Source organism: Carlito syrichta, unplaced genomic scaffold, assembly GCF_000164805.1.
Source record: "Carlito syrichta isolate Samal-C Ts95f unplaced genomic scaffold, Tarsius_syrichta-2.0.1 Scaffold304017, whole genome shotgun sequence".
NCBI lineage: Eukaryota > Metazoa > Chordata > Mammalia > Primates > Tarsiidae > Carlito > Carlito syrichta.
This window is the reverse complement of record NW_007248113.1, coordinates 574,699-601,784: the sequence shown is the minus strand read 5'-3', so window position 1 is coordinate 601,784 and position 27,086 is coordinate 574,699. Positions and strand designations below refer to the sequence as shown.

At 36.9% G+C, this 27,086-nt stretch overlaps 1 protein-coding gene across 1 annotated transcript in view; it reads right to left on the bottom strand.

Annotated features, from left to right (window-relative positions):
- Positions 1 to 27,086, bottom strand: part of ENAH (ENAH, actin regulator) — a 171,928-nt gene that overhangs the window by 45,706 nt on the left and 99,136 nt on the right. The window contains exon 3 of the mRNA XM_008059379.2: positions 21,259 to 21,436. Within this exon, the coding sequence (XP_008057570.2) occupies positions 21,259 to 21,436 (178 nt within the window). The remainder of the gene's footprint in view (positions 1 to 21,258; positions 21,437 to 27,086) is intronic.

The following is a 27,086-nucleotide window of genomic DNA, read 5'->3' as shown; positions in this document are numbered from 1 at the left end:
TCCGGCGATCCTTTTGCCTCAGCCTTCCAAGTAGCCAGAATTACAGGCATGCACTACCACGCCCGGCTGATTTTTTGATTTATCGCAGAGATGAGGTTTCGCTGCCCAGGCGGGTCTCGAACCCACGGGCTCAGGCAATCCACTCACCTCAGCCTCCCAAAGGCGCGGGATTACAGGCTGAGCCACCGAGCCCGGCTTAAAGTATATTTTTAATAAAAGAAAACTTCTATATATCTCAGGAAATGAAGTATCATGTATCTATAGTCACACATTGAAAAATATCATTATATGGAATTTCCTTTTTTAAAAAAAATTCAATCTTAAGCAAAACTGTGTATGATTGGGTTTTTCCCTCCTTTGTTCTTGCAATCCTCTCCCAATTTATGGCCTTAAATGAATTTTATTCCATTCTAAGAAGAGATGAAAATGACTGCTAATAGTTGATAAATTTCTGGTAAATAATTAGGGTGTACTAACAATAGTAGTTTTTTGGGATTTTCTGAGTTGGAGTCTCACTCCATTGCCCACGCTGGAGTGCAGTGGCACACTCAAGGTCACTCCAGCGTAGACCTGCTGGGCTCAGGCAATCTTTCTGCCTCAGCCTTCCCAGTAGCCGGAACTACAGGTGCACGCTACCATGCCCGGCTAATTTTTTTTTTTTTTTTTTAATTGTAGAGATGAGGTCTTGCCAAGTTGCCCAGGCTGTTCTCGAACCTGTGGGCTCAGGCAATGCCCTCACCTCAGCTTCCCAAAGTGCTGGGATTATAGGCTTGAGCCACTGCGCCTGGCCAGCAACAGTCTTAATATGCTGCTCAGTCCACTACATTTTATAAGTCATGTATTTTTAGTTGTGAAATGAATGACCCTGCCTCTAAAGAAACTCAGAGTCAACTCTAAGTTGAATACATCATTTACCAATCCTGTCATATCCCAATGCTTTAAAGGCAAGAGTGTTTACCAACCACTCAGCACTCTTATCTATTCAGCTGCACAAAGCAAAAATCTAGGATCCTTTTCACTCCTTCTTTTAGTCCCATTTAACCATTTTCCAAGTCCTGACAACGCACGCTACTAATTTCTACCTCCAAATTATCTCCATTGTCACTGTTCTTATTCTATGATCTCTCGTTTAGTAGTGTTCAAAATGAAATATAAATAACCCAGTAGCTTAATATAATATACATCAGGGAAGGAAAGAAAATAGAAGTACTTTTATCTTGTCCTTTTTACTTTTTTTTTTTAAGACATGGTCTCTGTCACCAGGCTGGAGTGCACTGGCATGATCACAGTTCACCACAGCCTTAAACTCCTTGTGAAACAAGTGATTCTGCTGCTTCAGCCTACGTAGTAGCTGTGAATACAGCCATGAGCCACCCCAATTAATTTAAAAAATGTTTTTTGTAGACATGAGGTCTCACTATGTTGCCCAAGCTAGTCTCAAACTCCTTGGTCCTTTCACCTCAGCCTCCCAAAGTGCTGGGATTACACGTCTGAACCACTGTGCCCAGCCAATTTTCTAATGTTTTATAATGCATGCAATGTGTCAACACCAAAATACATATATATAAATGATAAACACACATGTACTATGAGATATGCTCAAAAACTGAGAGTTCACCAGCCTAAACAATTGCAATAGCATCACCTGATTAAGCTGCCCATTCTAATCTTGGTATCGGTCCCTTTCCCTATAATAGCCAGAGAAAACTTTAATAACTAAACCAGATTAAATCACTCCCTCTAGTAAAAGATCTTCAATTGCTTCCTGCTGCTCTTAAGATAAATACCAAAATCCAGTGCTTTCTCCCCAGGATGTAACTGCTGCCTATCTCATCCAATCCATACTCTGTTGCTCTCCATGCTCCAGGTATTTTCGTCTCTCAATTTCTCAAATGTGCTATAAGACCCTGCTTTGCAGGGCTTTTTGTACACACGCACAAGATTTCTGTCTCTGATACTCTTCTCTTGGTCAAATGATATGTTTCTTTTTGTATCAACTGGAACTTTCTGGCAGTCAACTTGATTTGTCAGTATTAGCCCCAGACAACTAAGATAATTAGTTCTTCCTCCTTCACTAGGAATTCTTTACATTAAGTTTTATTATATATGCTTTTTTCCTATTAGCCACTTCAAAAGAATATGAAAGGAGATAAAAATAACTATAAAACAAGATAATATCAAATTTTCTAGGAAATATGAAAAACCAGTCTAACAACTGGGGAGAAAAGTTTTAGTACCATATTAATATTAGATAAAGAAATCCAAACTTATATTTGGGTAAGAGAGAAAAAAAGGCTTGTTTTGGTTTCTTTTATTATGTCTGGGAGTGAGCAACAGAGAGAATATAGAAATGGATCAGCCCCCAAAAAATGGAAGCTTTGGGGGAAAATGATAAAGGCATCAAAGTCCATAGGCAAGGGTGGAGGCATTCAGTGATATGAAGATTTGTCATGTCATTTTAAGGAAACGCACAATTTCACTCTTATTCACATTTTGTAAAGACCTAAATCTCCTTTAACCAAGAAAAGGGATTTATCCTAAAAATATAAAACAAACTTTCCAAGACCATATCTGTTTTTCCTACTTTTGTAAAAGAAAAAAGAATTAAGAGAACTACCAGCCGGGCTCGGTGGCTCAGCCTGTAATCCCGCGCTTTGGGAGGCTGAGATGAGTGGATTGCCTGAACCCGTGGGTTTGAGACCCACCTGGGCAACTTGGCAAGACCTCATCTCTACAATAAATTTTAAAAATTAGCCAGGCATGGTAGTGCGCGCCTGTAGATCCAGCTACTTGGAAGTCTGAGCAAAAGGATCGTTGGAGCCCAGCAGGTGGAGGCTGCGGTGGCTGGGAGCGGCCACTGCACTCCAGTCTGGGCAACAAGAGTGAGACTCCAACTCAAAAAAAAAAAAAAAAGAAAAAAAAAAAAAAGAGAGAACTACTATAGTGTGAATAATAACTCCTAACTAATACTCTTAAGGACAGAGAGAGAAAAATGAAGGCAGTAAAAAGCAGGGCAATTCCAGGCAAGAAAATTAAGGCTGGGGACTCAGAGATTAAATCTCAGAGGTTAAACTATTCGGTCAAGCATTCATCTCTATTTACATTCAATTTGGCATAGAAAAGTGCTACATGGTTCTGCCTTACACAATTGATCAAATTTTAGAATGTTGATTTTTCAAAAATCTGAGAGGTTTTCTGCTTTAATTTTCATCTCTTTGTTTAAAAATTCTTAGGATTTAGTCATTACTTTTCATTATACACCACACTTACACAACTTTAAAACAAGTGCCAATTACACCAACTTAAGAAAGCATCCCTAGATACATAATTTTTACTAGGATTTGCTTTTCAAAATGCCATGCATGATAAATGCTACAAGATGGATGAATCTTGGAAACACTATGCTAAGTGAAAGAAACCGTCACAGAAGACCACATACTGTATGATTCCATCTATATGAAATGTCTGGAATAGGCAAATCTCCAGCAACAGAAATTAGATCAGTAGCTGCCAGATCTGGGAGGCATGGAGAATTGGGGATGGTGAAAAGGAAGAGGTAACAAGGCTACAGGGTTTCTTTTTGGTGTGATGAATATGTTCTAAAATTGTGGTGATGTCACACAACCCTGTGAATACACTAAAGCCACCAAACTGTACACTTTAAATGGGACAAACCATATGGTATGTGAAGTAAAACTCAATAAAGCTGTTATGGGGTAAAAAAAAAAGAAGTGCCATACTGTACATGTGTTCTTCATACAACTGTTTATTACACAAAGTTAAAAGATATCCCAATGCCCATCACTTTTCCATTTTGAAAAGCATTAAAGATAACTAACTGCCTCTGGATGGTGGGATTTTAATTTTTTTCTTTATGTCTTTCCATACTAACATTTTTATAAGCAGCACACAACTTTATAATGAAAAAAAAGAAGGCCGCATTTTCACTTGGAAAACAAAAACACTATGCTGGAATTAGAGTTCTATTAACAAGAATGGTTCTTGTTGGACAGAGCTCTAACTGGCTTTATTTTCTGACAACAGAATTGTATATAAATATTGAAGTGACTCCATTAACACCAATGCAACCCCAAATGTCTTGAAGGACTGCAGAGCCTAGGGCTCAAATACCCTTTCTAAACACCAGAGCCAGTCGGGAGAAGGCACACAGCAGTTCCTATGCCACCAGGCTGTTTTCTAGCAGGAATCAAAACCAATGGCATTTCTTAGGTCATACCTCTCTCAGTGTACATCCACTTAGGATGGCTCATCAAAAATCAAGACAGCTGTCTCCTTCTCCATGGGAATCCTGTTGCCCTTGCCTTTTTCTTTCTCTCTGTACAATAATTCATGATACTTCAAGAAGTTGCTTACCAAGAAGAAACTTCTATCAAAACAACACAAGACTGCTAATATCTAAATGACAATGATGTCCAAATTTACTTTCTGGAATTCAAAAATACATAAAATATTATTAAAAGAATGGTTTTGTTGAACATATAAAAAATTAAATAAGCCGGGCTCGGTGGCTCACCCTGTAATCCCACACCTTTGGGAGGCTGAGGTGAGTGGACTGCCTGAGCCCGCAGGTTCGAGACCCACCTGGGCAACTTGGCGAGACCTCATCTCTACAATAAATCAAAAAATCAGCCGGGCGTGGTAGCTCATGCCTGTAATTCCGGCTACTTGGAAGGCTGAGGCGGAAGGATCACCGGAGCCCAGCAGGTCGAGGCTGCGGTGGCCGGGAGCAGCCACTGCACTCCAGTCTGGGTGACAGAGTGAGACTCCAACTCAAAAAAAAAATTAAATAAATTGGGTTTACCTCACATGGGATTTATTAAATATAATTACAGGTAAAATTAGTAGTATGAGGTATCAGCAAGGATATTTTTAAAAAATTATCCTTCAAACTGATCATTAACTTCAATATCTGAAATGTAATTATATCTATAACAATATGTACCTCTACTACTCTTTTAAAAATACCTTATCTTACAATTAGTAGGACGTAAACTTTGGTATGCCATTGCATACAATGATGGTATGTTGCTTAGATGAAATATCAGTGTATTCAGACAGGAAATGAAAAAAGCCATCACCCATATTGCCAAACTTATAAAAATTAAGAAAAAATAAGAGTGTCGTGTTCTTGCTCTTAAGAATTAATAAATATCACTCGATAAAGCATTTCTTTTTCAGGAAAACCATGTACAAAATACTCAGTACAATATTCTAAATGATATTTTTAGTTCAATCTGTAGGCTTATGTTTTACTTCTTCGTGAGACATTTTCCACGTTAAATCCTGGTCTTGTATTGCCACCTTCAAAAAATAAGACACAAAAGCAGCAACAATTCATTTTTATGTAAAAACAAAATACAACACTTCGGGGGAGAGTCTTCAATACCAGCAAAAGCCCGGAAGAAAACACAATATAAAACTCAATACCAACTGGTAGAGCCTAAGGTATTTCCAATTTATCATGTGATTGCTGAATACTTTATATTATTTGTTTAGAATCATCTGTCTGCCTCAACAGATTTGAAGATGCTCAAAGTTACCGTCTGTGCGCGTTCATCTTCTAATTACCAGCAACTATGATGGTAGTAGGTAATTGATAAATGTGTTTAAACTGATTTTTAACAGAATTGATACAAACTTAAACAAGAACTTATTGAATGTATACTATGTGCCAGTTGTATTCTAAGTACCTTTATATATGTCAATCCACCTAAATAATGCAGATGGAAAGACAGAATGAATATGAGAATAAATGTATCTGTATATAATTTATATAATAAAGGAGCAGGAGAAATACAGAAGGCTAAAAATGTTTAAACAAAAATCAAAGAAGTAAAACTTTCTTAAAACAACCATTATGTGGATGAGGAAATGGGGGTTTATATAAAGCCTGAGTAATAATGTAAAGAAATCATAATCTAGAAAATCTACATTTGAAATTTTTAATGGATTAAAATATTGGGATCCTACAAGCTGTGAGGGAAAAATAAACACTTCTAAAAGCAAGGAAGAGGACTGGTCCATAGCCACTTCTTAAAGCGAAGAAAGTCAAAAAGTTAGGTGTAGGCAACTTCCGTCACTAGACCTTACCACAAGAAACACCAGAAGGCAAAGCCTAAGAGTGATGTTAAAGGGAGAGCTGTCTTCAGAAAGGCAATCTAGCCACCTCTCTTCTAGCAATAACCTTAACTAAATGTGGTTTTAACCAAGTGAAGACTCAGCAAATCAGCTAGAGGGATCATATAAGCACTATGCATACAGGAAGGTTAATTGCATAAGAAATGTTAGTGGAGAGGTTTAGTTAAATGACATGGATTCAAAGGTTTAGTTAAATGACATGGATTCAAATTCATGCTATAATGAACTAAAGGGTAAATATTGGCAGAGAAATAATTGCTGGGTTAATTAATAATGTGGAAATATCACAAAGTTCTGAAAACAGCTCTTGTTAGGGACATGAAACTTGAAAATAATACTGTACTATCTAAACTGAGGCAAAAGTATTTACTTATAGAGACTCAAATATCTATCATATAAATAACACTATAATTATCACTGCATTAAATATCCTTGAAAGTTGTTTATATCTCATATCTTACTTTAGATTAATGAAAGTATAGATTATATTTGGAAAAAAAATGTATGTTTTGACCTGCTGAAAGATACTTCAAATAATTTGATGTTTATGTGTGACTAAAATCTGCTAGTAAATGCCACTATATTAGCACTGTCACTAACTTTGGCTCTGCCAAACTCATTTATATAACCCAGAAATTAACAATTTAAAGTGTTTTGAAAAAAGTAAGGAAGAAGAAGATGAGCATCACAAGTCCCATGGTATTAAAAGAAAGAATAGGAGGTGCAAAGGCCTGGATGCAGAAGAGAATGTGTTTACTTAATGCAGAGTCATGAGGAGCCAGGGCATGAAGCAACAGAGTGTGGTATTAAAAGTCTGCACTTAGCCGGCTCGGTGGCTCAGCCTGTAATCCCGCGCCTTTGGGAGGCTGAGGTGAGTGGATTGCCTGAGCCTGCGGGTTCGAGACCCGCCTGGGCAGCAAGACCTCATTTCTACAATAAAAAAAAAAAAATCAGCCGGGCGTGATAGCGCATGCCTGTAATTCCGGCTACTTGAAAGGCTGAGGCGGAAGGATCGCTGGAGCCCAGCAGGTCGAGGCTGCGGTGGCCAGGAGCAGCCACTGCACTCCAGTCTGGGCGACAGAGTGAGACTCCAACTCAAAAAAAAAAAAAAGTCTGCACTTTATTCTAAGGTTGATAAAAAGCCAACTGCAGGGTTATCTGGTACATACTACAATAGGATGCAAAATCCCACCCTACCCTATTCCTAGCAATATAGCGCTGATTCTGCAGCAGAGACTGGAGACCTATTTCCTGGGCATTCATGTCACTCATCTAGTCAGTATCTTCAAACTGGAAGTATATGATTCCAAGGCTTAGGGAAAATTTTAAACTGATGGGGACCAGCAACTCAATTTCTGAATAAGAAAAAGTAATTCTCTTTATTTAGTATAATAGTACCACAAAATAAACTCCCTAATAAAATGTATTTCTTCCTACATAAATGGTACTGTCATAGACAAATGCCCTTGAAATTTTCCAGAAAACAGAAGTCATTTCTTTTCTCATGTGAATCATCTCAGAAATTATAACAGCTCACAGAAATAGCAGGTCTACCTTCTAAGAATTATTTTTAGTTCCTTTACATGGCTAGCATGCTATATTTGCTTATTCCACTTCCTAACTACCACTCTGTTCCATTCAGGATACTAACACTGTCTTGTGGTTTTTTTTTGGCCACGTGTTACCTTCTCTACAAAATTAACAGCCCCAGGAGGCAACAATTTTGAGTTATTCACTTTTGTTCCACTCATCTCATGTAACATAGCATCTCTACAGGTGTACAGATAATTCAGTCCACTGGGGCTTTTCTTCCTTTAGATTTTGTGACCACCTAACTCTTAGGAATTTTTTATTTTAATGAAATAATGTCACAATATTCTTCTTACAGTATACATAAAATACCGACTGACCTAAAAAAATCACTAATACTATCTTCAAAAGATTGATTAGAATGCTTCTTTCTTGCCTAGATTATAAAAACAGAAATGCATAACGTTAATTCAGAGGCAATGCACCAATGCGCACGTGTTCTTTGCTGAATTCGGACATGGGCAAGCTGACAGTACACTATCACACCTACAAACACTTTGAAACCACAGCCAAGATTAAACTGTAAAAACTGTGGAGCAAATTTGACTGTTGTGTGTCGTGATTGGTCTTATCAAAGTAAAAGTGGTTCCTGAAACTCATTTCTTATCATCAATGTACAAGATAGATTCCATTAAATTAAAGCCTCTCTTTATATTTGTCTAAAGACAAAAATGCTCCATATAGGGGTATCAAAATTTGTGACTTTTTAATATCTAGCAAATTTTCCTCCAATTTATATGCAATAAGTGATCAAAATTTATGAATACAGATAAAGTAATTATATGCAAATTACTATCCTCATGCAGGAAAGCATGCAAATAATCACAGATGACACCCTCAGGTCACTGCAGCACCATTAATTAAATTTCAAGCTTTTTGTAATATAAGTCTGGGAAAACTGAAGTCACCAGCTAGATCAAATCAGGTAATACATTATAAGGTGTCCAACTGCCAGAGAAGCAGAGAAACAGAATGAAAGGTAGACAGAATATGGTGTCTGCATGACAACACATTTCAGGCTAAGATAACTTTCTGTAATATATGAAACCCGTATTTATCACAAAAATAGTATCTGCCTCTTTTAGTCATGTAATCATTCTCACCTTAGAATAGGACAAGATATCTTAAGTTCCACAACATCAGACTAAAGTCGTGCTCATGAAAAATGAGACCTGAGTCAAGTCAAAGCAGCTTTTCCAAAAATTATAAGTAAATATTTAAAAATTCACATACACAAAAAACACACACAAAAAGAAAAGTCACAAATGTACTAAGTAACTAAAAATCAGAGTACCTGAAGTTTCAAGAGGCAGAACTGGAAATAATAATGGTTACATTGCTGAATTGATGGTGGTTACAAACCTAATTGCTGGGCAATTTGTATATATTCAGGATAAAAAAGGCCAACATACCTACATTTTCCCTTTCATAAATAGATAGTGATGACAATAGGAAATAGAAATAATTTTTGCCATTTATGTGCCTTTCAAAGTCCTACTTTTTGCCAGTCTTCCTGGTGTCTTTCCTCATGGGAGGCAAGAAGATGATGAAATACAGAAAAAAGAATTTTAAAAGACAGGAAGGAAGGTTTCTCTGTCATAGACAAAGTCATGGACAAAGTTAGGCATGCCCATCTACATTAAAATGACTGAAAATATGAAATAATTAATTCCCATCCAATAGATCAACTTTCAAGGTTTCTTTGCTAGGCTGTCTGAAAAAAATAAACAGACTACAGAAATTCTCTTCTCAGTCAATAACTCTTCCTGATAAAATTATGACAGTAGTTTTCAAAGGTATGTTCTTGGGATCCACTTATAAAAATTATTAAAGACCCTGAAGAGCTTTTGTTTATGTGGATAATATCTATCATTATTTGCTATATTAGATAACTGAATTATCTATGTTTTAATTTTTAGCAATTCATCTCTAAAAAAACAATTAAAAAGCTGTTAAATTTAAAACAACTTTTTTTTTTTTGAGTTGGAGTCTCACTCTGTTGTCCAGACTGAAGTGCAGTGGCATACTCCTGGCCACTGCAGCCTCGACCTGCTGGGTTCCAGCGATCCTTCCACCTCAGCCTTCCAAGTAGCTGGAACTGCAGGCGCACTACCACACCCAGTTAATTTTTTTGATTTATTGTAGAGACGAGGTCTTGACAAGATGCCCAGGTAGGTCTTGAACCCGCGGGCTCAAGCAATCCACTCTCCTCGGCCTCCCAAAGTGCTGGGATTACAGGCTAAGCCACCGAACCCGACTATAAAATAAGATTTTAACAAAAAATAATTATTTTCCAAAAGAAAAAGAATGACATGGTTTTCACATTTTTACAATTCTCTTTAGTGCTTGTTTTAATAGAAGACTGTGGGATATTTCACTTGCTTTCGCATTCAATATGTTGTGATATGCTGTTATGGTTGAAGTATAATGAAGACAATCCCTTAAAAGAGTCTAGAGGAGGTCCCATCAAGGGTCCTTGGAACACAATTTTTTTTTGAGGCAGGTTTTGGGGTACTGTCTGGACGGAACTATTTCCCCCTATACCTGGCTTCTTTCTGCCCCCTCACTGAGGGAGTAGCCTCTGGCCAAGGCTGGTCTCTGAAGACCCAGTATGAGTCATGGGATGCAGGTGACCAAGCAAAACTGAAAACAATGTAGACAACACTCTTAATCAATGTAATTGTAAACACTGTATAGGAAGTGAATGATTGGCTCGATTGCTTTGATTATAAAACTGCTTGCTGTTTTGCCCCGAGGTGCAGATCTACAGTCAGTTAGTTTTAATAAACCAGTGTTTTTCCCTGTATGACCTCTAAGTGACTTTTTTGGAATAGGTAAACATTATGCACAAGCCCTCAAATTTGGGGTTACCGTGTAGCATGGGGTTGCCCACATTGGAGTGCAATGGCATGATCATGACTTACTGCAGCCTCAACCTCCTGGGCTCAAGCGATTCTCCTGCCTCAGGCTCCAGAGTAGTTGGGACTACAGGCACGTACTACCACACCCAGCTAATTTCTGTGTTTTTTTTGTAGAGGAGGTCTCACAATTTAATTGCCCAGGCTAGTCCTCCTGAACTCCTGGGCTCAAACAATCCTCTCACCTCAGCTTCCCAAAGTGCTGGGATTACAGGTGTGAGCCACCATACCTGGGTGGACCACACTTTTTGAATCCTTGCATTAGAGTTTTAAATGCAAGACTCCTAACACTACACCCGATTTAGCCCAAAAGAAAATTAAAATATAGAGAACAACCAAGTATACACTAATCTATGCCTTAATCCCTGGATGAAGACGTCTGTATACTTTAAGAGGATTAGTTACTATTAAATATTCACTCAAACTTGTAGTGACTAAGAATTAGACAAAGAATAATTTCTAGTATAGATCAACAGAAATATTAGAAGCTAAAGCCATGCTGAACAAATGAGAAAGATTAGATATATATGTAATTCACACATTAATTCAGTCATCTTTTGGTCTCAATTCCAGCCCTGAACTTCAAGGTAGTTCTTGTGGGTAAATGGGAGATAAAAAAAACAGAGGCGGCCGGGCTCGATGGCTCAGCCTGTAATCCCTGCACTTTGGGAGGCCCAGGTGAGTGGACTGCCTGAGCCCGCGGGTTCGAGACCCGCCTGGGCAACTTGACGAGACCTCATCTCTATAACAAATCAAAAATTAGCCGGGTGTGGAAGCACGTGCCTGTGGTTCCAGCTACTTGGAAGGCTGAGGCGGAAGGATTGCCGGAGCCCACCAGGTCGAGGCTGCGGTGGCCGGGAGCGGCCATTGCACTCCAGTCTGGGAGACAGAGTGAGACTCCAACTCAAAAAAATAAAAAATAAAAACAGAGGCATAAAGGGAGACCAAGAGAAAAGAACTGATTCCAAGAGAATCCGGCCCTAATGCATTCACTGTAGGTAAAGAATACCTAAGTATATCCCTTGGGAGAACTGAGAGATTGGCTACTCAAATAAATCTCCCTTAGAGCGGAATTAACTCACAGAGCCCTGGCTGAGAAAGACTATGGAGAGAGGCTGAAAATTGAGCCTCTGAAGTTCCTAAGAGGAAGGGCTTAGGATCTGGAAGCCTAATTCAATAGCTCCCAACCTTTTCAACAGCTAGAAACCCTTTTATTATTTTAACTAACCCCCTTGAACTCGATATTTAGAGTGAATCTGTCCAAAGAAACTGAATTTATCATTCATCTTTGTTCTTTAACAAGTAATCAGAGATATATAATTGGTTATGTTCGATTCAGGTACCATGACTATTTCAACTTGTCTTACCAGTATCTGACACAATTACAAGATTCAGAAATTCCTAAAATGTCAAAACAGTTCAATATAACTTTTGGTTGGTTTTATGTAAAATTAGGTAAATTTAGATAAAATTTAGAGCTAGTAAATTTTAATCCCAAAGAAGCTTATTATTTGAGTTAGTAAGTTTTACTGGGATGTATGATGTATATTGTTTATTTGGCTTTCCAAACACCAAAAATCATTTCTGGCCTATTTCAGTAGTTCTGTGGGTAACAAGTTGAAAATCACTGCTCCGACTGGAACAGAATTATCTCTCAAGGAAAAGAACATCATTCATATATAATGAGCATGTTAACTCTGTTAATAAATTACTAAACTGTGGGCTTAAGATACTGGTTCTCTAACTTTAATGTCTAATTAAGAAATCAATGGAATTTCTTTTGCTACATTGAAAGCTACTTAAAGTCAAAATTTTGTCTATGATGATGCCAGCTAAAGGTTAAGAAGACTGACAATACCCTCAGAAGCCCTCACACTGCACCATCTACATGGTGAAGAACTAAGCACCTTGACAACATACTATCCTGTCAGTTCTACATAACCACAGTGGAAAACTGCCTGATAACAAAGTCATTGATAGTGAACTAGGCAATAAACCCACACTGAAGGAAATATATGAAGAAAGTGATTAAGGGAAATCTGGAGCAGATGGATTTGCAATTAGAACTTGATGAACAGGCAGTGCTTATGGAGAATACAGTCTACCAAATTCCTTTTAACTGGAACACACAGAAGTCAAATTTGCCTCTGAAGAAGATAAAGTCAGGAAAAACTGCTGTCCTGAGAAACCACTTAATGTTTTTAGAACAGAACCTGGTGTGTCAGTTTCTCTAGTGAATCCACAGCCATTCAATGGCCACTTCTCAACCAAAACTGAACTCAGACAAGAAGATAACTGATTCCATAACCAGGCATCTAATGAAAATAGACTGAGGAATCAAAGACCTTTCCAGGTGAAACTGCTGAAATTTGATGATACATTGTTGGGGCCTTGATGAGTTCCTGTCCTGGGAAAAGAGCATGCTGAGAAGACCCCTCTTCTGAGCATGCTGTTTTCAAAGTAGATCTCATGAGCAAGAAAATTCATCTCACTGAAAATGGGTTACAGGCAGATACAGGCGATAGAATTACCTATCTGGTTCATTAAACTCATGCAGATTGGAGATTTATCCTGGTATCTAAGGAAACTACTTTACTGAACCTTAGGGTGGACCTAAATGGATTTCATTTGTAACCAACCAATTTTGCATATAGTTATAATTATACCAAGTCATCTTTGATTTCTGAACCTAATATATTTTTTTTCCTTTAAAAAAAAAAGTTGTGACTATATACCTTACTTTCTAAAACCTGGAATGAGGCTCACAGTAAAATTCAAACTTATGCTGAACTGTATTTTCATTTTCTCCTATTTCTCCCATACTCCTTATTGTCCTCAAATAGCTGAAATAATTTTAGGTAGCTCATTACATCCAAACAAATATGATAATCTTCCAGAGATCTCTATCACTAACCCTTTGCACTCAGACATCTCATAGATCACCTACCAGCAACTTAACTGCAGTTTTTAATGAAACAGTGAAAAATAAATCACTTCATATTAAATAGTATAACATTGGAATCAATTATTTTATTGTAATAATATCTGGCTGATAGTGGAATTTTGGACATTGAGGAACTTATTTATGACCAAAAAAATAAAAATGTTATAGTTTATATTTGTTTGATGTGTGGTAACATGTGAAGCAGTCACCAACATGCATTGCAGGTTCATTGATAACATGTTGTACAAGAGTAAATTTATTTGACATCTTCCACCTGGTGCTTTTCTATTTGAGCAGGCAATGCAGTCTCATTTTCTTCCTTCCACATTAATCATGTATAATTTATTGTTCAGTCTGTTGTTCAAAGACAATGTGGAAGGACAGGCTCATGATTCCTGAAAACCACTTCTTAACTGATCTATTGGAAGCTTGACAAATTTCAAATGGGACATACATTTTTCATTGTTTCTGAATGAAAAACTTCAAGGAAACATACATTTTTGAAAAATTTGTGCTTGTGTAAGCTTGTCCTGTATAATCACCAGCAATCTATTTATGTCCCCTGAGAAAGGATATCTGAGTGGTATGCTAGATTTACGATGTCCCCTCTGAGGGGACATCCAGTGCAAAGGGCTAACATGTGAGAATGGGTAGCCAGAATTATTTTTTAAACTTTTTACAACTTTTTGTAGAGACAGGGGTCTCACCATGTTGCCCAGGCTGGTCTTAAATTCCTGGGCTCAGGAGATCCTCCCAGCCTGGTCTCCCAAAATGCTGGGATTACAAGCATGAATCACATGCCCAGACAAGAATTTTTTAAATTAAATAAGTCACCTAATGGGATGAAGTACAGCCAGCACCAACTGATTCTATCATTTTGGGTTTTCTTTTCTAGTGTTATTATTTCTGCCTCTATTCAGAAATTGAATGCTGTGGTACAGACTCTAGTAGCTCCCTTTTCAAACTATGGCTAGCTTTCTATAGTACAGTTTTGTTCATATTATCACTCTTGGTCAAAAACCTACACTAATTTCTATCACCCAAAGCTCTCAAAGACCCTCTTTGATCATTCACCTTTCTGAATTTATTCCCAACAGTCCAACAGCTTGCTATACTAACATACCTCATTCTTCCCACATTCTGTACTTGTATGCTATTCCCCGGGCCTGATATGTCTTTCCCCCTCATCTCCCCATGCCTACATTTTATCCATCTTTCAAAATCTTTAACATGTTCCCTGATTGCTACAGTGAGAGGAACACTCATCTCCTTCATAAACCCATGCAATATTTTGTCCTCAGATATGATTTTTCTCTCTTGTATTATGGTCGCCTTTCTCCCTATAAGAGTAGATCCATGAGGACAGGATGCGTGTCTAATTTTTCCTTGCATACAGATGTATTCATATGATGGATAAATTAATTTTTCTATGGGAAAAAACCATCCATAAAATGTCCTTATTGGGAAGTAAAGTCAAAGAAGAGGTCAAAGAAAATTTGAAAGTCTCTCTACTACTTTTTATTTCTCTAAGTAAGTTAATCCACACAGTAGAATTTCCTTTTTTGAACATTTTATAGTTATTTAATTCCCATAATGGTATCCTGACATAAGTATTTTCATGTTCCACATTTTATAAATAAGTAGCCTTAGAGAAGGCAACCTGCCACCAAAGGGAGAGACAAAACTAGAGTCTTCTGACTCTAAATTTAAACTTTTCCATTGCATCACAATAAAGACCTAACAATTTTACTAAAAACCACAATACAAAAAGTAAATGAATGTTTTCTCTTTCCTACTTTCTCATCCTAAGCTGACTTCCATTGAAATGCTTTGATGATCTTGAACAGAAAGGCAGTGGAATGTAGTAAAAAGAAATGCCCTAAAGGCTTGAAGACCCAAATTCCTTTGTGTCTCCCTTTCTAGGTGTGGATGACATCTAGGAAGTCATATCTCTCCATGTCAATCTCCCTAAATGGGAACTGGGAGTGACAACGGACACATTAACCTCATATTATTATGAAAAGTATGAATTCATAAATGGGAAACTGTGGAAGAAGTGATTATGAGGATAAAACAGAGCATGACAGCACCAACAAATGCTATCTAACCCCTAGACCTAACACTCGTTTAATCCTGATGAGCAGAGATGCTTCACCTGTTTCAAAAGATTAATTCTACAATAAAATTAGCTGGTAAGGAGCTAAAAGTAAAAACACCACTGTCCAAGATTATTTTTGGGATCCCTTCTAGACCCAAATTTGCATGCTTTTATAAAAGCATAAAGCACCCCAAGTGCAATATATGTCAAGACCTAAATTTGCTATCCACTGCACGGTATTTCCTCTAAAGCTATGTCCCACCCTCTTCCTCTCTATTCTGCTTAAGAGTACCAGCTTTACCAGTGGCCCAAAGTGACACACCTGGTCATCATCTTAAAACATCATTCTCTCCTTCCTGGCCTATCCATTACATTTTACTGACACAGTGGAAAGAGGCTGAATTCTAAAATTAGATCTGAGTAAAAATGTCACTAATGCCACTGGCTAGCTGTGGGTCCTTGGGCCAGTTCAGTGACCCCAATAAACCCCAATTTCATCTCTAACACAAGATAATACCACCAGCCTTATAGGGTGGTTATAAAGATTATCAGCAATGTACAAAGAGAGCTTCCCAAAACCTGGAATTTATTTATTAAAAATTGTCTATTGATTCTTACATGTTTAAACTTCAGTCACTTTCCAAGTACTCTCTGTTCGATGCAATACACCTATTGAGATGCTTTTTCCACTGTTCAAAACAGTTTCTGAACTCATCAATTTTGATGTGTTTTAGTGCTTCTGCTGTTTTTTGGTTGCACCTCATAAGCAAAACATTTCCCATAAAGGAATCTTTTCATTGGGGAAACAGAAAAAGTCATTAGGGGTGGGATCAGGTGAAGAGGGAGGGTGGGGCAAAGGAATCATGCCATTTTGGGTCCAAAACTGCTAAAAACTCAGCATGGTGTGGGCAGATGCATTGTCATGGTGGAAGAACCAGTCACCTGTTTGTCACAACTCAGGACATTTCTTCCACAAATCTTGACATAACCTTATCAAAACTTCCAGATAAAAACTTCAGTTGACCATTTGATCCAGAGGAACAAATTCTGAGTGTACTACAAGGGCCCATCCACCAAAAGAAAACTCTGGGGTTTTCCTGGATCCCCACTCATATATGTCAGATTAACACCGGGCACACTGCAGGTGGCCAATAAATAGATCGTTATTCCTGACTCAGAACTGCTTGAACGACTAAACGAGGACAGAGGCAGAGGGCTAGGACACAGCTTCGGCGGGTATAGCAGGCACTAAATAAAAGCTGGGGACTTCCTCTTCACTCTGTTCCTCTCTTCTCTCTAGTGAGTCAGCTCATATTGGTGAGTCATCTTTCTCACCAATATTATCACAACAATATCCTGAACTAACCTTCATGTTTTGTAAGTGCATGCTCACCAATCCATCTCACTTGTCCTAAAGCATAAACCTGATCATATCAACTATCTGGCAAACTCCAATGACTCTTCATCACCTACAAGATAAAATGCATACTCTTCAGTAAGAACACCAGGCCCCTCTCAACCTTGACAGTTTTATCTCTTGGGATCCTCACCCCCAAAGAAATGCTCATGTCTAAACCACAATGTAGCCTATTTGTTGTTTCTCAATTGTACCATGCTCTCATGCTTCCAAACCTATCTAGAATGTTCTATCACTGATGAGGCCTCCTCATTCTTCAAAACATAGCTGAAACATCATCTTCTCTTCAAAGCATTTCCTGACCCTAGAATTTTCTTTAGTGTTCCAAAGGCCTTTCTTCACACAACATTCATGAATTGTATCCTAATTTTGCTGGCCTTGTTTCTAGCAGCTCCAGCCGAACTATGAAATCAGGCAAGGGATACGTTTTTTTTTTAATGTCAGTATTATTCCCAGTGCTTAGCACAGTTAGCTAAAAACATATTTATTTTAACATTATTTTTGTGATATAAGCTTAATATTGTTCCCATTAATATCAGCAATCTGGAAGGCTGAAAAACAAAACTGTCACTTACAGAAAGTATTTCTAGAAACTTTTTGAGATTAAAAAAAAAATCCAGTTAATTGCAAAACATCTCATAAAAATATTTTAAAATATCGAGATATATTTTGAGGTGTTCTTTTCGGAAAGGCATGCTTAATCTTGGCTGACTAAAACAGAAACAGCAGAAACTAGCTATATCATCTTTTTACCAATGAATTTTTAAAATTATTTCTCTACTTTCAAATGATTTAGGTCTTTTACAAAATAAAAGATTGTGCAAATTTACCTCACAAATCATCACAAAACTTAACTCTGTAGTTTATATAATCCACAACTACTACCTACAAAAATCCACATATGTACTTGATAAATAAATAATATAGAACTCAAAAATATCACTTTGGATAATATGTTCACTTAAAATTGAATCCATTCCTATTGGAGAAAGGTAAACAAATACTGTAGCATTTGGTATAAAAGGAAGAGCACTAATTCAGCTCTTTTTAAAAAATGTTAGAACATGTGATTTGTATTTTTTTAATTCCAAATATAACTCACTGTATTTAGCACCTTCTGTACTTTCCAGTATATTAGATAATTGCACACCAAGTTAAAAACAAAATAAAGGAAAACATTTCTGCCACCCACCTTTTTCATTAAAAAATGGAAATATTAAATACATACACAGAGTACCTTGTAAAGGTCAGCATGACTAGCTCAAAAAAGGTGTTTTTTCTTAACTTAAAGAATTTGAGGATTTAGGAGACTTGGGGAGAGAGGAAGGGAGAATCATGTGATTATTGGTTTTGGCAAGAAAGATGAGTTAGTAATTTTCAAATCCAGCACTGGAAAACCAAGTAGGTGTTTCAGTGGCTGTGGTTCCCAGCCCCCATATCAATCAGAGAAGTTCCTTTTTTTTTTGGTACATTTATACAGAGCTTCTGTAAAATATTTCATTTGAGCAAAAATGTCCGTAACTTTAAAAAGTCTGAGAATCACTAAGAAAGAGTAACCAATAATAATAATAATGTGTAAAATTGACATTAACACCTAATAAAAAGATATAAACAGAAGTGTTCAATATGGAAAAATGGCTTTTTAAAGTAGTAAAACATTAAGGAATAGGCAGGACTAACATTTGTAGTTTCTTTACCTTGATGAATAAGCATGTTCTTTTGCTTCTGATTAGTATTTTATTGGGTTACAGTTTGTCTAAGGAAGGGATGCAAGTTAAGCTTTTTCAATTTTGTTTCGGCAGAAAGACAGTAGATGATTTCAGCAGAGAACTGGCTGTGAACCCAAAGCAAACAGCTTTGGCAGGGGAAGATACGATCAGGCTGAGAGGCGACATTGTTTGGTATGTTTGTTTAGATGGATGGGAGGGTCCCATATAATAGTAATGGGGCCCATACCTATCCTATTTTGGGGATCTGCATAAGAATTAATATCTTCCCCAGAAACACTCCTGATTCTTAACGTCTACCCTCTCTTATACTTCTACTTCCAAACCAATTAATGCCATAAAAAAATCAGAAATAGTGCTTAACTATAATAATTTATGAAACCAGTCATTTCCTAGATAAATCAGGCTATTTAAAAGACTAACCATTCTATATGATTTGTTTTTCGTGATGAAAAAAACTACAGAACCAAAAGTTTTTTTGCCAGTGACTTGATCCATGATATAAGAAGATGACTCAGATGGACCAACTTCTTCCACCATTCTCTCTCTTTCCTCAACCTATGATATTACTACTAGTTGAGATCGTGACAAAGAAGAGAATATCAAAATCACCTAAGAAAAATCTTACTAATATTTCTTGACACATTAAAATGCTTGTGTAGCTAGTGAAGCAATAGGCAATTTTCCTATGTACTAAATGTACTAATGTAGAGTGGAACAGTTTCTTAATGCTTATTACTTTACAACAGAGAATATAATTGAGTCTCTCCACATTAACTCACTAATTTCAAAAGATCAAGATCAGAAAAAAATATTAATTAACATTTGCACTTTGAAAGAAAACTATATGACTATTCATTGATAAACATAGTCCTTCCCATTTGGTTAAAAACAAACCAGTGACAAGATGAACAATTCTAACTACTTTAAATAAGTAATATTTACTTCCTAATATACATTCCTAATATCAGTAACATTTAGTTCCTAATCTCACTGGATATTCCTTTGAAGGTTTAGAAATAAAAATAACACTAGGATGTTTCAAACATGGGGAAGTAAAATGTTGTCAAACAAATATTATTTCTTATGTAAGTGACCTATCTAATAAGACATTAAGAACCACATTCTAGCTTCTTCTTATGGTAATAACTATAAGGAATGAAAAGCAATGTTAAACCTATGATACAGGTATGAGACGCCTGTAAGAAAAGTATAAAAACTTAGAGAAATAGGCTACATACAAAACTGTAGAGACTTTTATATGCTATTTTCTGTATTCAGAGACAAATCAGAAGTTCCAGTGGTACACTTTCTTGAAATAGATCAAATATGAGAACTACATACAAGTTATTTATAGATATTAATTTCCTCGAAAGAAGATCTAATATGAAACATCTAGAGGCATAACAATTTAGTTTCTGCAAGATCTCAAAATGTCTTCTTACTCTGAAATTCTTATATGAAACAGACTAACACATGAGCTAGATACTTTAATACTTTTTGTGACAAGACAAGCAATAATTTAACATATTTATAACAGATTTTGAAATTCTGTACCTTCAACAGAGTATCAAACTTTCATCTGACTATAGTTTCTTCCTCTTAAAATATATAAATAACTTATTTATAGCACATTTATATCATTAAAATCATTACTAAAATACACCGGTAAAAGTAATCATGTTTGTTTTGTTTGTATGTATGTTATTTTCTGATTATAAAATCTATCTCTTCAAAGAAATAGCCACACATCAGGGTATTTCTCCTTCTATTTTTTTAAGCCAACACAAAACTGAGCTCATCCCTGACACATACAAAGTTTTAAATCCTGGGATTTTTAAAAGTGAAATATGTCTACATGTCTTTCTGACCAACATGCACTGTCAGAGGAGATGCAATTCATGGCCTGTGCCACCTGAGGGCACTCCTAAAATCTTTAAACAACTTTTAGAATCAAATTTTTATTTACTAGGAAGGAGACCTAGTACTACTTGGAGTTCAACGGTTCAGTAGTGACTTGAAAAACATGTTTCATAAAACATATATTTATAAAAAGATGATGATAAATAAGTGCAGTTCCTATCCACTGGCACCTTTCTGGGCCTCATGATGAAGAACAACTAAATACCTTAAATGAGAGGGTTAATTTACAAGACTAACTAAACTTAAAGGATTTTCCTTCCACATTATACGTTTATCATCAATATACGAAAGTTCGCATTTTAATAGAAAACAACAGAAGTTCGAGAATTACTTCAAATATATATAATTTAAAAACTGACAAAAAGATTTGCTTTAACATATAGTTGGCAGTTCAGTTCAAGAATACAAGAAAGCCTTTAGTCTTGTTTTATCTCTGGGGGGAAAAAAAGAAAAAGAACAGAAGTAAATCACAGGCACCTTACCTGTTTCCTGTGAATTTAACACTTCTAAGGCATGCATCATGGCACTTGCGAAGACATTGGCATCCTCTTTGCTGCCAAAGTTGAGACCATACACCTGTCTAGCATCTCGCCATTGGTGGAAGGTCTGTGTAGCTTGATTGTACTTCAACCCTTTAGGAATGGCACAATTTATCACCACCTAAAAGATAATAATTCTTTATAAGGACAAACCAATAATTGGCAAAATCACAGATGTCAACAAATGCTGATTGTATATAATCATTCAAACTTTTTCCTAATAGACCTTAGTAAAAATGATTAGAACAATTATCTAGGGTCAAATTAGTCTGCAGAAGTATCAACCTAATGGAAGTTAGCTGTCTGATGTTTACAAAGGTCTGCCTTAAAACAGCAAAACAAAAGAAAATCTATCTCCCTCATAAGATATATTTTGTTTGTTGAAGTATTACAAATAATAAAAGTATATAAAGCCTAAGTATGTATATCTAAGTGAACGCTCCATGTAGTCAATACCCTGATTAAGAAATCAAACATTGGCCGGGCTCTATGGCTCAGCCTGTAATCCCAGCACTTTGGAAGGCCGAGATGAGTAGACTGCCTTAGCCCATGGGTTCGAGACCAGACCAGGCAACCTGGCAAGACCTCACCTCTACATAAATAAAAAATTAGCCAGGCGTGGTAGCCTGCGCCTGTAGTTCCAGCTATTTGGAAGGCTGAGGCAGAAGGATCAGTGGAGCCCAGCGGGTCGATGCTGGGGAGGTCATGAACGTGCCACTGCACTCCAGCCTGGGAAACAGAGTGAGGTTCTAACTCAAAAAAAAAGAAAAAGTAAGTTAACGTCTACCACTGTGACTTCTGAATTAAACCTTGTGATCTCTGGTTCCAAAACAGCAGTGTAGAAACAAGCTGGCTTTATCTCCCCCATCCCATAAAACCAAAAACAAATATATAACACCAAAACTATCACCAGTAATATCCTCATGCTCAAATATGAGTAAGGGACAGTTCCTGGGGCCACAAAGAATTTTTAAAAATCTGAGCAGACTGTAAAAAAATTGGACCTCCATATCCACAATAGCCCTCTCCACAATATCCCTCCCCACAATCTGCCTGGCACCAAGCATATGAAAAATTTCCCCCCAACTCACAGCTTCTACACTGGAAAAAGTAACATCAAGGTGAAGAGCCAGCTTTCAAGCCATCTCAGGATCATGGCAAAAAAGACTTGTCCCTGCCTCAAACCACAGGAAGCATCAGGAATACTAGAAGAGGGAAATATTCCTGAGAACAGCAAGAGACAAAAAGGGGAGACAGAACCACCACCTCCAGACCTGACAACTCTGCTCTGTAACTTGGCCAAGGAGGCACCCAATCAGAGAGGCTGTTCAATAGATCCACACTGTAGGACGCCCTTCCACACATCCCCTGGGCACAAACCCCTGCCTAGCCTTCCCACACTACCAAGATATCCCCATTGGGGCCTCCCAATTTGGGATGGGTAGCATTCTGTTAACTAGAACCGAGGCAAACCTGGGTTTAATGTGCCATTTAAACTGAAAAAAAGACAGTGACCTAGCATGGAATAGAAAAAAATCAACAAGTAAATTAAAGAATCACTAAGTAAACATCCAATTAAAAAATAATTCAGATGAGAAGATTGGAATAAACAACTAATCCTAAAATGTACATCCACAAGAAACAACAGTAAACAGGGAATCATGACCTCCTCAAAAGTAAATAAAGAATCAGTGACTGACTCTAACAAGATGGCGATATGTAAACTTTCTCACCAAGAATTCAAGATATCAGTATTAAGGAAACGCAGTGATCTCCAAGATGACTCAGAAAAGCAACTCAAAAATTTATAGAGAAACGTAACAAAGAGATTGAAATGATGGGGGAGAATCAAATAGAATTTAAAAAAATACATTTGCTGAATTGAAAAATTCATTACAAACTCTCAACAGCAGAAATGGGTCAAGCAGAGGAAAGAATATAGTCAGAGGAGAAAAAAGAATGAGGTGAAACAAAGATCGCCTGTAAGACATAGTAAATTACCTTAAAAGGCCAAATCTAAGAATTACTGGTGTTCAAGAACGAGTTAAACAAGAGCAAGAATAGAAAACTTATTCAAAGGGCAACCCCTTTGGGTCTCCTCCCGCTTTGGGAGCTTTTCTGCCCTCTCAATAAATCCTGCTTTCTAAAAAAAAAAAAAAAAACCAAAAAACCATATTCAAAGAAATAATAAAACCTTCCAAAACATTAGCCATAAGTAGCTACACACAGGAACGTCAGAGAACACAGAACAGATATGACCCAAATAAGATTACTCCATGGCATATAATAATCAATTCCAAAAGGTCAAAGACAAAGACAAAGAAAGGATCCTAAAAGCAACAGAAGGAAAGAAGCAAGTAATATATAAAGGAGCTTTCATGGCCAGAAGACAATGAGTACTGAAAGAAAAAAAGTGCTATCCACAAATACTATATCTGGCAAAGCTATCCTTTAAATACAAAGGAGAGATAAAGTCTTTCCCAGAAAAATAAAAGCTGAGAGAATTCACCACTACTAGACCCATCTTATAAGAAATGCTAAAGGGAGTTCTTCAGTCAAAACATGTAAAAAATAAAAAAATTGTAGGTATAAAACTCACTGGTTAAAATTAAGTACACTGACAAACCCAGAATACTCTAATACTGTAACTGTGGTATGCAACTCACCTGTCATTCTAATACGAAGCCCAAAAGACAAATATGTCCAAAACAATGATGCCTACAGCAACCTTGTAAGACAAAGGTAATAATAAAAACATGTAAATGGAGACAACATAAAGTCAGAATGTGGGTGAGGTTAGAGTTAAATTATAGGTTTCTTTTTTTCATTTTTTTTCTCTGTGATCTAAGATAAGTTGTCTTTTTTTTTTTTTTTTTTTGAGTCAGGATCTCACTCTGATCCAGGCTGGAATACTCCCTCAACTGTTTAGGTTCATGTGATTCTCCCACCTCAGTCTCCAGAGTAGCTGAGATTTACAAGCATGCACCACCATGCCCAGCTAATCTTTTCCTCTATAGATGAGGTCTTGCTGCATTGCCTAAGCAAGTCTAGACTTCCTGGGTTCAAGCAATCCTCTTGTCTCAGCCTCCCAAAGTGCTGGAATTTCAGGCGTCAGTCACTGCTCCTAGCCTAGCTGTCATCTTTTTAAAATAACTTGTTATATCTATAAGATGGTTTTTGTAAGCCTCATGGTAACCACAACGCAAAAACCTATAATAGATTCACTAAAAATAAAAGCAATGAATTAAAACTACCAGAGAAAATCACTGAACCACAAAGGAAGACAGTAAGAAAGGAAGAGGGGAGTTACAAAACCAGAAACAAGCAACGAAATGGCAGTAGTGGGTCCTTATCAATGATAATAATGAATGTAAATGAACTCGATTCTCCAATTAAAAGACAGAGTGTCTGAACAGATAAAGAAACAAGACTCAACTATATGCTGTCTACAAGGAACTCCCTTCACCTGTAAGACACACATAGACTGAAACCGAAGGGGTGGAAAGATACCCATGCAGCTGGAAACCAAAAGAGCAGGAATAGTTTTATCAGTTAAGATAGACTAACAACAAAACACTGTAAAAAGAGACAAAGAAGGTCACTATATAATGATAAAGGGGTCAATTCAGCTACAAAAAAATAAAATACCTAAGAATCAATATATCCAAAGAAATAAAAAATCTATACATGAAATACTATAAAACACTGATTTAAAAAAATTGAAGAGGACACAAAAGATGAAACAATATTCTATCATCATGGATTGGAATAATTAATATTGTCAAAATGACAATACTTCCCAAAGCAACTTTCAGATTCAATGTAATCTCTATCAAAACACCATAACATTCTTCACAGAAACAGAAAAAAAAATCCTAAAATGTATATAGAATCATAAAAGACAAAGAATAGCCAAAGCAATCCTAAACAAAAAGAACAAAGCTAGAGGCATCACACTACCTGACTTCAAAATATACTACTGGATTGGTGCAGTGGCTCATATAATCCCAGAATTTTGGGAGGCTGAGGAGAGTAGACTGCTTGAGCCCAGGAGATCAAGATTACCCTGGGCAATTTAGTATGACCTCATCTCTACAAAAACAAAAACAAAAACAAAAATTCAGCCAGGCATGGTGATGCACACCTACAGTCCCAGCTACCCGGAAGGCTGAGGCAGGAGGACTGCTTGAGCCCAGGAGGTCAAGGCTGCTGTGAGCCACGATCGTGCCACTGCACTCCAGTCTGGGTGACAGAATGAGACCCCAATTCAAAAAAAAAAAACTATAGTAACCAAATCAAATGGTACTAGCCTAAAAACAGACACAGAGACCAATGGAACACAATAGAGAACCCAGATATAAATTCACACATTGACAGTCAACTCATTTTCAACAGAGGTGCCAAGAACATACAATGGGGAAAGGATAGTCTTTTCAATAAGTAGTAATGGGGAAGCTGGACAACCACATTAAGAATAAAACTAGATCTCTATATCTCACCATAAATAAAAACCAAATAAAAATGGATTAAAGACTTAAATCTAAAACCCAAAAACTATGAAATCAACAGAATAAAACACTGGGGAAGCACTCCAGGATGTTGGTCTGGGCAAAGATTTTTGTTTAAGACCTCAAAAGCATAGGCACACAAAATTAAAAATAGATAAATTACATCGCTAAAAATGTTCCTGAACAACAAAGGAAACAATCAGTGAAGTGAAATGACAAAATGGGAGAAAATATTCATGAACTATCCATTTGACAAGGGATTAATAACCAGAATATATAAGGAATTCAAAGAACTCAACAGCAAAACAAAAAAACAAAAAACAGAGAATCAAATTTGAAAATGGACAAAAGATCTTGAATAAACATTTCTTAAGAATACATACAAATGGCCAACTGGCATATGAGAAGTTATGCAATATTACTAATCATCAGAAAGATGCAAATCAAAACTACACGAGACATCATCTCAACCTGGTTAAAATGGCTTTATCAAAAATACTGGGAATAATAATGCTGGTGAAGAGGCACAGAAAGGGGAACCCTCATACACTTGGTGGGAGTGTAAATTAGTACAGCCACTGTAGAAAACTGTATGGAGGTTCCTCAAAAAACTAAAAATAGACCTGCCATATGATCCAGCAATTTCACTACTGGGCATATATCCAAAAAAAAAGAAACTAATGTATCAAAAAAATATCTGCACTCCAATGTTTTACCAGAACTACTCACAATAGCCAAGATAAAGAAACAACCTAAGTTGATGAACAGATAAAGACACAAGATCAACAAATAAAATGTGATACCACACACACACAAAATGGAATTCAGTCATAAAAATAAAAGAAATCCTGTCACTTGCAACAATATTGATAGAACTGGATTTCATTACATAAAGTGAATCTTATGAAAATAGAAATACCACAGGCTGGGAGGGCGAAGGAAGAAGGGAAGATAAAGAGAGAATAATGGGTGCAAATATGCAGTTTGTTAGAAGAAATGAGATCAAATGTTCAATATCATTAAAATGACTATAATTTATAATAATCTATTGTTTATTTCAAAATGACTAATAGAAAATAACTCAGCCGGGTTCGTTGGCTCAGCCTGTAATCCCGCGCCTTTGGGAGGCTGAGGTGAGTAGACCGCCCGAGCCCGCAGGCTCGAGACCCGCCTGGGCAGCGAGACCTCATCTCTCCAATAAATCAAACATTAGCCGGGCGCGGTAGCGCGCGCCTGTAGTTCCAGCTGCTTGGAAGGCTGAGG